Below are 16,365 nucleotides of genomic sequence, written 5' to 3' on the forward strand. Positions count from 1 at the left end.
AAGTTTGCTATTTCTTTGTCACTGGAGTCAACAAACAGAATTTCAGAAATAATTTTAAAAAATGTTTCATGAACACTCCTTTTGCCATTGGCCCGGAAAACAAATAGTCCCACCCAAACTCCTTCCAATTTTAACATCGAAAACAAAACACTTCACCATACACATAAATTATAACTATTATTGTTAAACATTTATTTCCATTTTGTCTGTTATATGTACACTCCTTACTTTACCTGTGGCCAAGTGGCCCACTGACTGGATGGAGCCAATTAATTGAGACAGAATCTGCATCTTGACCAACCACCATTGGCGCAAGAGGAATGGGGGTGGGCTTTCTGCCATGAACCCAGTTTTTGTAGACCAAGTCAACATAACAGTGCATCCTAGCTACTTGATTTGGTGTAAAATGGTTTGTACAGTCATCATCTGCAAGAAAAGGGTTCAAATGTTTTATATTTCACATATCCATTGGTATATTCTCATATGTAATTTCATCCTCATCATAAGCATTATCAGAATATTAAGGTTATTTCAAAGTCTGCTACAAAAGAGAGAGTAAATGATGACTGAATTTAAATTTTTGGGTGAACTATCTCTTTAAATTGTAACATAAATTAAAAATATCTACTTCTCCCTCCATCATCCATCTGTAAGGTGTGCCAATCCACTCAACCTGAATGGCACACAAATAACACTTCAATGTCTGAATGACCACAGGATCACTCTACAGCACCTGAATGGACATTCTGTCGATGCATCCCACAAGGGAAACGATAACACAGTGCAACCACAACAACCACTGCCCAGGGACACAACCCAGGCTGAGTCTCACCCACAAAGCAGACTCATTTTTGCAAGCCACAGATCCCAACCAAAAAATTACTGGCCCCTCAAACACCAAAGCAGGAACCCAATTTGCCTTTAGCTTTCTCTATACCTGTTATGTTCAGTAATAGAAAGACAAAGACATTCTCAAGACAGGAAGCAAACCTATCTAATCCGTTGCCAATCAGACGTCAGATGTCAATCCGAGATTGCTGTGGGGCCAAAAACAGATATCTAAGTATAGTGCTAAAAGGTGAACCACACGTTCTATTTATAATTATTTATAGGACTCCAAAATACTCTATAGCCTTTATTGATTATTTTACAGAACAGTTATCAGTTTTGTAATTGCTGGGGACTATTCATAGAAAATCCTGAACACAACACTGTCAAAGAACTCATAAGAGTTTTAAACACGTTTGATCTTTCTCAGCATGTAGATACACCCCCACATAATTGTGGACACACTTTGGATTTGCTCATTAAGGGTCTAAATATTTAATCCATTGTTATTAATTATTATGCTATCTTACCATTTCTGTAATATCTTTGATTTATGGATTATTTGGTTATTTATTTATCCTGCCTTTGAAGCTAGATCTGTCTCTGTCAAAAAGAGGTACATACATTGGTATACTATGGTGTTATTTATGAAGGCTATATCTACAGTATGACACCACATATATCTGTGACTCAAAAGTAAAAAATGCTATTGATGACACCGATCATGTAAAGGTCAGGAAGATTAATTCCAAGTGTAAAGCACCTTGGAGAATCATAACATCATCACAAAGCATGGAAAGAAAATGCAGGAAAGCTGAGTGCATGTGGAAGAAAACAAAAATGTACTATGACATCTATAAATATAGTCTTCATGATATTAATGTGGAATAAGGCACAGCTAGACAGACCTTCTTCTGAAACATGATAAACAACCACAATAACAACACCTGCACTCTTTATGGTACTGGAGACTAACTAACTCCCCAACTCAGGTTCCATGTGAAATGCTCTCTGACATAAAATGCAACGAGTTTGTATCTTGTTATAGTGAAGAAAATCAATGACATTAGACTGGCAATTAGCTCGCACTCATGTTGCGCTGAGGTCAGACTGCCCTTTTAAAAACTGTGTTTAACTGTCTTGAAACAGATCTCTTAGAAATAGCAAATGCATCAATCTTTTCAGGGACTTTTCCAACATCTCTGAAAACTGCAGTTGGTAAGCCCCTCCTAAAAAAGAGCAATCATTTATACTTATTTTTATTTCTTGTTGTTAATTTATTTAAAAAAATGATATGTATCTTCTTGTATTTTCTTTATATTTTCTATGTAAACATTTTGAATTATCACATGAAATGTAGTATATAAATAAATTTGCCATCCCTGAAATTAAATGAAGCTGTATATATATATATATATATATATATATATATATATATATATATATATATATATATATAATGCAGTTAGACACGCAGAAGCAGTAAAATGATCATGGCTACCTGTATAACTCATGTAGTTGTTGTAAGGTGTGTCTTTGTATTGGGTAAGGCCACAAGTGTCATTGACTGGATCAGGGTCGTGGCAAACTTTAGACTTTGGTGTTGGTGCTGTATCGGCACAGAGATCACCCGTCTCCATGGATGCAGTGGTCTCTTGACAAGGATCGTCACATGACTCGCGTTCACTCACGCCCTTAAAAACGTGGTACAGTCCAAAAATATGGCCCATCTCATGGATCATGGTGTTTTTGTGTCCTTTTGTGCCAAAGTAAGCAGGGTTAAGTATCATTCCACCTGAAAATAACAAAAACTGACATCTCTTAAACATGTGAATGACCTCAGAAAACATTAAAGTGTAGACAAAGTGTTAAACATTTTTTTTAAATAATAATATTTAACCAGACTAAACTGGTTTGCTGGTCCTAGTTAGTCTCCCAGCCTGATCTGGTCTATTTTATGGTTTAAGAGTGGTTTGGGGCACTTTAGTGTTTTAGGCTTTTAGGCATTTTAGACTAACTGGGCGATGAGCTAAACCAGCAGAACAACAGCTGTGCGAGGCTGGGAGACCAGCTAGATTAGCTAAATCCAGCTAAGACCAAAAAACCATCTAAGGCTGGTTTAAACAGAGTTTCCCTCCAGCAGGGGATAAAGCTTCATCTCAAATCCAGAGGTCTGTAAGAATATCCAATTGATGTATTCAGAATTACTGCTCATAAAACAGTGTGCACTATCCTGTAAAATTGGACCACCACAGTAAGAATATCAAGGAACAAAAGACCATCTATTTGCTGTATCACTGTTGAATTCCTTAATGTTATACCCATTTTCAGAACATTACAATGCATTTAAGTCTCCATACCTGCTGACTAATACCATATTGGAATTTGGTTTTATAACCATCAAATGTAATATAAAGCCTTAACGATGTGACATTTATAACTGCTGAACAGTCATGAAGACATTTAAAAGGAAATGCAAGAGGACATTGGTACCAGCCTTCAAACAATCATTTCATGATGTTTGCAATATTGACCCTGTAGTTATTGCATGTTATTGGGTTTTAAAGCAAAAGCACAATTTGTTTACTAATTAAAAACAGAAGTTGGTTTATGTGGCCATCTGTAAAACTCTTTTAGAGATTTGTTCTATGTTTGGTGCAGAGGATAAAGAAGATTTGAGAGAAAGACCATTTTATTTAAGAAATACCCATGCTGTATGGAAGTTATGCCATTTCAGACTGTTCAAAGCAGTAGTTTGACCTTGGCTTTCAATATAGGACATCAATGCACTTTCACAAATAATCAGGTGATTTACATGGAATTAAAGCAGGGATGGTTGAAGCCCAAACCCACGCCATAAAACTGAGCCAAATAATTTACGAGAAACTAATCTCACTTTTTAACCTCCACGCAGGACCACAGAAACAGTTTTGGACATAGATCACCTTGCAGCTGAAGACTGTTGCTGACAGGACAGTAAATCAAATGCAGAGGTGGATTAGCGGCATAATAAGAATGGAGCCATGTCTATATGAAAATTTTATGACAGGCAGTCAGTCATTCATGAATTCAATGAATGTCTGGCTGAGACCACCTCTGAATTCTTTATTAAACATCCAAGATGACCCAAAAACAAATGTGACTTTTGAATTAAATGTTCAACACTTTGGGCATTCCTTTTTATGATGACTTCATAGTTCATCCTTCCATCTTGGCCTGTCATGCATATGTCAGCGGTCTACAATTAGCAGACTGCAGTCTGGGTCCGGACTCCAGATTAGTTCCATCTGGACTACGAGGCATCATGACACCGGGTGCCCCATATCACCATTTCTACACTTTAGGTTAGCAGCATGACAAAACAAAAGTGCTGTGTACACCACATGTGTTCCGGGTGATAGTTAAAAAAATGTCCAGCACCAAACACACTTCATTAATGCAAATTTGTGATCCACATGCATTGCCTCTCTCCCCCAGCCTGCGATATGAGGTGCCGCAATGTGGAACTGCACAAGCGGATATTTTATTGACAGTAGACTGTAGCGTAGAAATACAGTGAACAGCAATATAGATGGATACTAGCATCTTTCATTAAAACACACTGCACACTTTTGCTTCAACAAAAATGAAAGAAAAGTGAAAAAATCTTCATGTGTCTGACATGACCGTTAGACTAGAAAAAAAAATTACCGTCTAAAATTAGCTTTATTAATCAACATGTTTCGAGACAGTTGATAATAAACAAGGAGATTTGTGTTTACATTTTGTGGAAATTAATCAGAGTTTATCTAATCTGCCAATCGTGTGGCAGAAGTGCAGTGCATAAAGGTCAGAAGCTTCATTTAATGTACACGTCAACATAAATGTGATCTCAGTGAGTCAATTCCACAATGACTCTGGAATTGATCCAGATGGGCTGGTTTGAGAATTTCTGTAACTGCTGATCGCCTGGGACAGTCTCTAGAATTTACTCCGAATGGTGCCAAAAACAAAAAACATCCAGTGAGCAGCAGTTCTGTGGAAGAAAATGCCTTGTTGATGAGAGAGGTTAATAGAGAATGGCCAGTCTGGTTTGAACTCTATGGTTCTACGGACAAAGTCTACAGTAACTCAGATAACCTCTCTGTACAATTGTGGGTGAGAAGAATGTCATATCAGAATGCTATACTGAGATACAGGTTGGTGCTGTTTTGGTGGAACGAGGGGGACATACACAATATTAGGCAGGTGGTTTTAAAGTTGTGGCTGATTGGTATATATACATACATACATACATACATATATATATATATATATATACATACATATATATATATATATATATATATATATGTACTGTATAAACAGTAGAAGATCCCCCATAGCCCACTACTTTGGTAGTTTGTGGGCCCCAATGTCCTCCTTCTTAACCAGTTATTAAGATACTTTTTTGACTGTTTATGATTCACACATTTTTTTCTTATTGTACTTTTAATTATTTTAAGTACTTCTGCCAACTGGATATTTATAATAACTATTCCACAAAATGTGACTTTCTTATACATTGTCATTAGTCAGCATGGCTACAAAACAAGTTAGAATAATATATTAAATGTATTTACTTTCTATTTCTAAATTATATTTAATGTATAGCGTATTACACATGGTTATTCATCACCGAATTCAAATCAAAAGCAAGTCGTGATTAATTACTCATGTTAATATCAGTTTAAAAGGTCACATTCTATGCACTGGCCAAAATTATCTCATTAACAAAAGTTATAACCCAAAATGCTAAGGCCAAAATATCTAATCATGCATGCTGAACCAATGAGGGTTTATAAAATAAATCTTCCTGCTTGGGAGAATTCTCCTTTTTAAAGCAGCTGGACCTAACTGAGACCATTTTGCTGTAATGAGATCTAAAACATAGCAACAATGAGTACTATAAAATCAGCTGGCAGTTGGATGGATATGGCAACAGGGTAATACCTTTCTTTTATTTTTGTTTGGTTTTTGCTGAGTTTCTTTTCTTCTCTCCCGGTGGAAGGCCCTAATAATTAAGGGGCAATCTACAGGGAAATCTATGCGTGCTGAAAGTGTTTTCTTTAATGCCCAAGATTATGGACCATTTATCTCATAAAGGCAAATACAGAGAACAAGGAGGAATAGACAAGAATGTGTTTCTTTAAAGAAAAGATTTATAGCATCTGAAAAAATCAAGTAATTAGATTGAAGATCTATGGCATTGGGTACAACAACAAAAACAACAACAACAAACAAAAACACGTGTTGAGGGGAAATAGTGGCAGGAAACATCTGAGAGGATAGTTCACCTAAAAATGAAAATTATGACATTACTTAATTGCCCTAATTTTGTTCCAAAGCTCTGCCGTCTTCCATGAAATACAAAAAGATATGCTAGGCAAACTCATTGTTTGGACAAAAGATGCAATGAAAGTGAATGGTAACAGGCTAACTTTCAGCCAAACATCTCCTTTTGTGTTCCATGGAAGATAGTAAGTCATACAGGATTGGAGTAACATGAGGATGATCAAATAATGATAGAATTGTCATTTTTGTGTGAATTATCTCTTTAAAATAAACATTGTGCATGAAGATGATAGAATTAACACAGTTGAAATGCTTTGTAGGTTAGGAGGCAGATTTAGTTGGAAATGTTACCTTGATGTGTAAGGGCTTCTTTGGCCCATGGCCAGGTGGCAACCCCAGCAAGCTCCTCACGTGCTGAATTATTAGCGAAGAATACGTTCAGTGTGTCTGAACTGCTCAGATGAAGCAGATCCTTCAGTTCCTTCACACTCAGGTAGGTCCTGCAGCAGAGATATTCAGTCACAGTCAAGCAATCTCACATTGAAAGAGTGTTATTAACGGAAGTGCGGTATACATGTTCTCCACCTGTGGCACCAGCGATTTTTTGGGGCATTTCATGGCAGTTTATTAGAATAATGTATTTTCCAGATTCCTGTCATTTATTACCTGTAAATCTGGTGGGCTACAGGTATTCAGCCTGTTAACACTGGTGATTTAAATTTGTATTTAATCAGCAAACAATTTAATGTGGGAAAAATTAGAAGCAAGCATTTAGGTGCAAATAATCTAGAATAACTCTCTGTTCTAAAAACTTGACCTGGCTACCATGATGGGACCTAAACTGGAGGTGATGGGGTGGAGGGGGGTAAAAATAACAGAGTATGTCAACAATGAGAGACAGCTGAGAGGGATAATAAAGCAGAGGCAGTATTGTGATTGGATGACTGAGAATAAATCCCAAGATCTTTCTGCTAGAACTAAGCTTTCAGTCCGTCTGTGCAGTTTTTCAATTGTTTTTTATGTAAATATGCGCAAGCACTTTGACAGGTTGCGCAGCAGCACAGGAGTGCCAAATTTTTTAAGTGCTGTTTAAAGTGTGTTTTTAAAAAGATTTTAAAAACACATCTCAAGACCTTAGCATTCTGTTCTATTTATTATTATGACAAGTCATAATAATAATAAGAGATGATGAAATAGAAAGAAGTTTGTTCGTACAACAGAAAAAATAAATAAATACATTTTTAACAAACATGTTATTTCAGTGTTATGCAGATGGAACTCAAATATATCTGCCCTTGAAGCATAATGACAAAAATGGCTTGAAGACCTTATCCGCTTGCCTGTCGGATATAAAGTCATGGATGTCCTTACATTTCTTAAATCTGATTGAGAGCAAAACAGAGGTGATTGTGTTTGGGCCTTCAGGCATCTCAGGCAGCAAAAATTATGATTTGGGAGATTTGGCATCTTATGTTAAACCCTATGTGAAATATGTTGGTTGTCATGTTCGATTCTAGCTTTTGTCAATTAAGGCTCTTAGCTAAGGCACCAAATTATCTTTCTGACCTTCTGAGTGCAAATGCATCTGTTATACATCTAAGGTCATTAGATCAGAGATTATTGATGGCTCCTAGGTCTAGATTGAAGTCGAAGGGTGACCATGCTTTTGTCATTGCCAGCCCTAAATTGTGGAATAGTTTACCAATATCCCTTAGAGAAATTTTGACAGAATCAGAATTTAAATCAAAGTTAAAAACGTTTCTTTTTGCGCAGGCTTACGATTGTCCTCAGAGTTCAAAGGTGTAAAATTATATATGTGCTTTGATGTACCTCTTTATCTTGCATTGAGGTTTGTACAGCATAGCTGTATTGATGTATTTTGGTGATGAATTTATGTTATGTATTTTTGTGATATTTATTTTATTATAGATGTACAGAACAGTGGTCAGCTACTGTTGTGTTTATTGTGCTCTATTAATAAATTGATTGATTGAATTGAACCAACAAACAATGTTATTACAATTTATTTCTACATTTAACCCCTAACCCAAACCTAAACATAACCGTTACATCTAAAGCCCAAAGTATACTTCGGTCAGACAACAGAGTGAAACTCCTGAGGAGAAATAGTCCAGTATCTCATATCAGTTATGTCTGTGTATGAGAGAACGTCTGAATGAAGTATACTTTGAAAGGCTTGCATTCGACTGTACACAGACGCTAGGTGTTCAAGTCAAACCAAATAATTATAGTGTTGGATAGAAGACTAGCTAAAATGTGATGCCTGTATTGTGTTAATTTGAAAGTCTATTTGTTGATTGGTTGGTCTCTATGGGAATAAAAGTCTTACAATTTTGCCATCTCGTATGAATTATTACAAGTTGTCATGAAACTATGTGGCTTCCATCATGTCAATCAACACACATCTTATTTACTGTCCATAGCTTATGGAAATCAACAATCAATCATCTGATACCGCAAGCCTTCAGTTATAATTCTAGTGTAAATACATTTTGCCATCACTTCGATGTGGATTCTATCCCAACTTTTGCATTGTAAAAATCTTCTCTAAATAGCCAGAGATCAAAGAATCAGGTCATCAAAACCAGTAACTGGGGATTTCTTAGGAATTGTGAAAGAACTAGCATTTAAAACACTGTGGTAACATATCATATATATATATATATATATATATATATATATATATACACTCACCTAAAGGATTATTAGGAACACCATACTAATACTGTGTTTGACCCCCTTTCGCCTTCAGAACTGCCTTAATTCTACGTGGCATTGATTCAACAAGGTGCTGAAAGCATTCTTTAGAAATGTTGGCCCATATTGATAGGATAGCATCTTGCAGTTGATGGAGATTTGTGGGATGCACATCCAGGGCACGAAGCTCCCGTTCCACCACATCCCAAAGATGCTCTATTGGGTTGAGATCTGGTGACTGTGGGGGCCATTTTAGTACAGTGAACTCATTATCATGTTCAAGAAACCAATTTGAAATGATTCGAGCTTTGTGACATGGTGCATTATCCTGCTGGAAGTAGCCATCAGAGGATGGGTATATGGTCAGAAACAATGCTCAGGTAGGCCGTGGCATTTAAACGATGCCCAATTGGCACTAAGGGGCCTAAAGTGTGCCAAGAAAATATCCCCCACACCATTACACCACCACCACCAGCCTGCACAGTGGTAACAAGGCATGATGGATCCATGTTCTCATTCTGTTTACGCCAAATTCTGACTCTACCATCTGAATGTCTCAACAGAAATCGAGACTCATCAGACCAGGCAACATTTTTCCAGTCTTCAACTGTCCAATTTTGGTGAGCTCTTGCAACTTGTAGTCTCTTTTTCCTATTTGTAGTGGAGATGAGTGGTACCCAGTGGGGTCTTCTGCTGTTGTAGCCATCCGCCTCAAGGTTGTGCGTGTTGTGGCTTCACAAATGCTTTGCTGCATACCTCGGTTGTAACGAGTGGTTATTTCAGGCAAAGTTGCTCTTCTATCAGCTTGAATCAGTCGGCCCATTCTCCTCTGACCTCTAGCATCAACAAGGCATTTTCGCCCACAGGACTGCCGCATACTGGATGTTTTTCCTTTTCACACCATTCTTTGTAAACCCTAGAAATGGTTGTGCGTGAAAATCCCAGTAACTGAGCAGATTGTGAAATACTCAGACCGGCCCGTCTGGCACCAACAACCATGCCACGCTCAAAATGGCTTAAATCACCTTTCTTTCCCATTCTGACATTCAGTTTAGAGTTCAGGAGATTGTCTTGACCAGGACCACACCCCTAAATGCATTGAAGCAACTGCCATGTGATTGGTTGATTAGATAATTGCATTAATGAGAAATTGAACAGGTGTTCCTAATAATCCTTTAGGTGAGTGTATATATATATTATATGTTTCTAACTTCGCCTCTTGACATTTATTAGCGGTTTCCATAAAAACAGTCATAAAAAAATTACTTTATGTCTCAGTGATTAGAGATTCGAATTGTTTGAACTGGCTATGGTGTGTAGAACGACTACTGCCCTTTTATTCCACTCCCAGCAGTGATAAATCACGATAGAGGTGCTTTGATGTGTAATGTTAAATGAATTTTACTTTGGAATATGTTACATGTCATTTTTCTCCTTTGCTTTCATAGCTGCTAAGCCTTTGCGCATCATATCATTGGCCTCTTTGATTGAAGAATTCCGGTTCTTATTGCCCATTGGATCGTGCCAAAGGGTCTAGCTCATTAGCTGAACCACCTACTCTTTCTTGGAGCCGTTCCATGCAAGACAAGACCAAGTATAGTGCTTCTTATGTCGTGTTTTATTAAATAAGCAAAGACTGAGCCAGTTTACTTGAGTGCTCCAGTTCCCTAAATCCCTCCTATATGGCTAATTCGAATTTAACAATTCATAATTACATGGTAAGACTTAAAGTTGAGGAATGCAGTGTTCCAAATGTGTTATGAGAGACATGTAAAATAACTCACATACAAGATTCTGTCAGTAAAACACATATTTAGACGTTTTTAAAAGTATGACTGCTATAAAGGTGCATATTGAATTTATGTTTGGTCAGCTTATGACAGGTTATATAATTTTTACTTTATAATATGCCTAGCCACTTTGAAATCTTGTGTCTATACAAATGCAATTGCTTTGCAAAGCTATAGACTGCAAATAAGGCATGATGCTATTTCTATACATTTGAGATATAAGTACATTAAAACATTAATGCAGCCAAGATGTTTCTATTTGTCACTGCGAACTTTCTTTTAAATGAAATACCATTTACTTCAAAACATACATGTAACCTTTTTTTTATCTTTCAGCATGATCTGTTTCACATGAGGTAAAGGGGGCCAACACAAATAATATTTCTACTGGCATAAACAGGCAGTATTTTTGACTAAATAACAGTCAGGATCAAGTCTTACATAAATAAATACTCCATCCTTGCCAGGGCATTTGCAGTTCACTTATTAATGTGAGCACTGCGTGCAGACAGTTTTCACCAGTCAAGCCTTTGCATATGATTAAGAAGAACATATTTCTATACAAACAGATTAACACAAATCAATTATCAACAAATAAAAATCACATGCTGTCCATTTTGTCCAGAAGCCATTACAAAGAGGAATGCCACCACATTTATTACTAACCACTCAAACCAACTGCTGCCTCAAAAATGCTTATTCAGGAAACACAATGTGGCAGAAACAACAGCAAATTAAAATTTGAAAGACAAGCTATAATTTCCATTCAAGTCCCTCATAATGAAGAGAAACAAAATGTCAAACTGTCAGCACAGTCCAATTATCAAAGCAATTAAGTGTGTTGGGGAGACCAGGGTTGGTTGGCAGTTGGCACAGGGTTATGTAATTTCTGGTACTGAACAGGATGCTGCCACAAAAAAATGTACATCTCAATGTCAAAACAAAATTGAACCCCTGGCTAAAAATGTGGGAGATTTTAAAGTTATGGCAATGTTAGTTAATAATTGTGGGAACAGTTACTGTATATTTTTTAATAATTTCTAGAAGCCTGTGATCAATTATTCCACTGAATGCATACTGAATAGTGATTGGTCCTGACTTCCGTGCATGTATATGTATAGATCTACTGAAAACAAGACAAACTGGAGTCTTATGGGTTATTAACGTGATCACAAAACATTACAATCTTTATCAAATATTGCACTAGTTAATAGGTTTAAATAGTTCTAAATATATATAATTGATCACAAATAATAAATTAATCACATTAGACAAATGTATGATGAGTGCAATAAATGTTTTATCAAATTAACATTTTTATCCCATGTTGCTTCCTTCTTAAAATATATGTTTTAATACTGTGCCAACCAACCACACAAACTGTGCCCCATGTACCTTGATTTTAGTAATTAATTAACAAAATGTAAGAACTAGTTAGTGACGTTCAATGAGCTTGTTTTATACCCAAGACTGATTTCAAATAGATTATTTTTTGTATTTCTTCTGCCCCTACTACCCTGACTGCTGTCTTCCATTATTAACACAAACATATACCATCTCAAACTCATACCATTAGCTGAACAACTAGCAGAGGCTCAGACTGTTTTAAAACAGGACACTGAATCCTTGGCAGAAGAAAGTATTTCCACTCACAAGAGGGTTTTGCAGACAAAAAACATAAAATGTCTTGAGATAAAATCTTGAATGATGTCTTAAAGGGTTAGTTCACCCAAAAATGAAAATTATCTCATAATTTATTCACACTCAAGCCATTGTAGTTGTATATGACTTTCTTCTTTTAGCCAAACACAATCACAATAAAAAATATCCTGGCTCTTCCAAGCTTTATAATCGGAATGAATGGTACCTTAGATTTTGAAGCCCAAAAAAGCACATCCATCCATCAAAAAATTATCCATACAGTTACAGGGGGGTTAATAAAGGCCTTATGAGTTGTGTACGAAAAATATCCATATTTATAACTTTATAAACTATAATCACTGGCTTTTGGTAACAGCCGGACGCACGTTCACTCGCTTCCTCTATCCTCTGCGCTTCCATGTTCGTCACTTCTCACCGGAGCTTACACTACGCCTACGTCATACGCCAGAACTCTACTCTCTCTCGAGAACGCGTGGACGGCAGTTCACGTTATAGTTATATATTATAGTTTATAAAGTTATAAATATGGATATTTTTCATACAAAAGTGCATTGCTTTGCTTCAGAAGGCCTTTATTGACCCCCTGGAGCCGTATGGATTACTTTTTTGATGGATGGATGTGCTTTTTTGGGCTTCAAAATCTAAGGTACCATTCATTCAGATTATAAAGCTTGAAAGAGCCAGGATATTTTTTTATATAAATATAAGAATGTTACATTTAAAATGTATATTTAGATTGTGTTTGGCTGAAAGAATAAAGTCATATACACCTAGGATGGCTTGAGGGTGAGTAAATTATGGGATCATTTTCATTTTTGGGTGAACTAACACTTTAAGGTGTGGTAACTGTGGAATAATCAGAATAACTGACTCCGGACTGTTGAATTGTTGAAAAAAATTAACACTTCTGTGCATTGTGACCACATTACCACCTCGGGGTCTGACGTTAATTATTCCTTACATATTATAACAGGTATTTGCAAAGCCACAAATCAAACAATTTGCATATCTTCCAGCAGAATGAATAAAGAAATGAATACATAATCAAGAACTGCAAACCACTAAGCATCTATTAATTATAATTACTACAGAAAAGAGTTATCGGGTAGTTTGGTTCAATTGGCTTAAATATCAGCTCTAAAATGTTTTGCTTTCTTCTCATTCCATTTCTGAAGCTTGCCAAAATACACCTGGTGGTTCCCCATGTACGGTTGCTCTCTGCTTGTACAACAAATTTGCGTAGTGACAGCCATTGGCATGCATTAATGCTCCACTGCCCAGAGGCAGATACCTGGACTATAACTCACACTGCAAAACATTAAAATCCCAGACCTCCACATAAAAAGCACGCTATACAATTGCCATCAAAATGTCATTCCAGCATTAATTCTCAGCAAATTCTGGACTGCACCCTTAGCAACACTCTCTTCCAGTATGGTGAGGAAAGACCTCTCTTAGGGCTCAATCTATGAGACCATGGTTAATCTGGTCCTGTTGGCTATTAGCGTGTCTTCTTATTGACACATCATATTTAGAGGAACAGAAGTAAGCCTTCTTCAAAGGCTTTTGGATTGCTTTTTGAGTGTGATGTGCCAAGGACAGTATGCTACTCTAGGTCACCATTAATACAAACTGTTGGCATGGGTAGAAACAGTGTTGATGTAGTTTAAGCGTGTTCAGTTAATCTATTATCCACCAGTCTTGACAGTACCTTTTACAATAACTTACTTCACTCTTCTCCCTTCTTTCCACTCTCTGTTACTGAGATATGAACAGAAACAAAGTGTTTGTGGGGTTCGGCTATGAACATGCTGTTGATAGTGCCCCAGTGCAAAGCTACAAAAAACAACTTTCAGGTGTTTCTCTGACCACATCCAATTGTATCATTGGGGTCCTTTTAATTTTGGTTAACTGTTCAGAAACAGATAGGCAGCTTCTGAAGGAAAACGTTCTCAAGCAACTATAAAATGACAACAGCTGGTGGGTGAGGCACTGTTGTACACTGAGCCTGGCACCACACTTCCCCGACTGCATCTGGAAATTTGTCATCTCAATGACCACACATAATTCATCCTACAGGTATAATATTCAGGCTGAGTTTGATTAAACATAAATGTGAACATTTATATACATATACAGTAAGTGCATTAAACATGTAACCTATTGTTAGTGAAAAGTTAGAAAGCAGAAATAATGCATGCATTTTTAACCATATATCTTACATTATGGATCTGTTCCAAAACATAGTGAGTCACATGTAGAAGCTGTTTTAAAATATAGGTATTTTAATTATGCTGTCTCCTAAATGCATAGTTTCGCACAAATTCAAAAATAAAAGTAACCTCAGAACACAGTGCAATAAGCTTAGTAAAAATAAAACCAAGATGGGGGACGAGGCTAGAGAAATGGTGATTAAAATTAAGCTTACCTTTGATTCGGTACTGAAAAGTATAAATACAAATAGCTCAGTGTAATTTACATGGACTATTTTACCCAATATATGTGCATGCTATATATGTATTATGCATTTTAGAGCATAAAGTTAAAGTCAAACTCGATTGAAATCAAGCCACTTGTGCAGAGTGCTATCACTTATGAGGTTCTATGACCCTTAAGATGCTGACTTAAAAGGCAGCTGCACATGTAGGCAGTAGGAAGTGAGTCAGCTCACTTGATTTTGGAACAGAGATATCTGTACTGTATACTGTCTTAATAGTCAAATCTACATGGGACACTCCAACAACAGCCAACGTAAAAAAAATTAAAAAAATAATAAATAAATAAATAAAAATAATAATAATAAAAAAAAAAAATATATATATATATATATATATATATATATATATATATATATATATATATATATATATTATTATTATTATTTTTTTATTTTTTTACGTTAGCTGTTGTTGGAGTATATATATATATATATATATATATATATATATATATATATATATATATATATATATATATATATATATATTAGGGCTTATTTAACGTGTTAATTCAGTGCGATTAATTTTACAAAAAAGAACGTGTTAAAAAAATTTACGCATTTAATCGCAGTGCCCCCCGGACCATAATAAGGAAGAGTCCTGAGAAATGCAAGCTTGTAGTACCACCTATTTACTCCAGAGGGCAGTAAGTGACACTCCAGCTGTATGAGCACTGTATGAGTTTATACAGTGAAGAAAACACTTCAGTAGGCAGAACAACACAAACATGTGTTACGTTCTTGCGTTCAAAACACTTGACAGAGTGCAAATGCGAACTAAGGGATCTCAAGATGTCTTTAAAGATTGAGTATTAAACTATGTTTAACTTGAAACAGTGACCTAAACATTTTATGTTTATGATGCAAAGCACCCGAGACACTACACAATGTCTGACGCTGGATTGAGATGGTGCAAAATTTAGAAATTACCCATAAATATTTAATCACGAATAAAATCAAAGAAATTTCCTTCAAACTTTTTTATAAGTACTATCTCACTAATTATTTACTTGTAGAGAGATTTAATTGTGATGTCGATATATTCTGTACATTGTGTGGTCTGCAGGAGAAAAAATGTTGTCCTACTCGAGTTGTTTTTGATCTGATTTCTGCAAGATTGTTAGAGATCATATTATTCCCAGCATTCAACTTTGTTTTGAATGTGTTTTATTCAGCTATGAATTATTCAGCTATGAATATTCATTTTTTTAGCTATGACATGTCTCTTCATATGGAATATTATTTGATTAATGTTCTGCTTTTGTTGGCAAAGTTTAGTATTCATAAATGTAAATATGGTGGTTATAAACCATTAGTTTCAGAAATACCTAAGAACATTTTCCAATTTGAGTAACAAGGAAGCTGTAAAGTGTATTGAAATATGTAAACAATTTGATATTTTTATTAAACTGTTCATTTATTTATTTTCCTTTTTGTTGTTGTTTGTTTTAATATACCTCTTGGCTCTAGATGTAAGCTGTAAGTTGTAAGCATTAATAAAAAATAAATAAAAACAATGTCTGACGAAGGTGTAAATTGACAGGTCCTTAATCAAGC

General features: G+C 35.8%; 1 protein-coding gene across 1 annotated transcript in view; it reads right to left on the bottom strand.

Moving 5' to 3' along the window:
- LOC127649290 (pappalysin-2-like) overlaps nt 1–16,365 on the bottom strand; it is a 116,111-nt gene that overhangs the window by 83,693 nt on the left and 16,053 nt on the right. Inside the window, exons 3-5 of the mRNA XM_052134334.1 lie at nt 6,493–6,641; nt 2,330–2,623; nt 234–426 (exon numbers count right to left, since the gene is read on the bottom strand). Of these exons, the coding sequence (XP_051990294.1) occupies nt 234–426; nt 2,330–2,623; nt 6,493–6,641 (636 nt within the window). The remainder of the gene's footprint in view (nt 1–233; nt 427–2,329; nt 2,624–6,492; nt 6,642–16,365) is intronic.

This window comes from Xyrauchen texanus, chromosome 9 (assembly GCF_025860055.1).
Source record: "Xyrauchen texanus isolate HMW12.3.18 chromosome 9, RBS_HiC_50CHRs, whole genome shotgun sequence".
Taxonomy (NCBI): Eukaryota; Metazoa; Chordata; class Actinopteri; order Cypriniformes; family Catostomidae; genus Xyrauchen; species Xyrauchen texanus.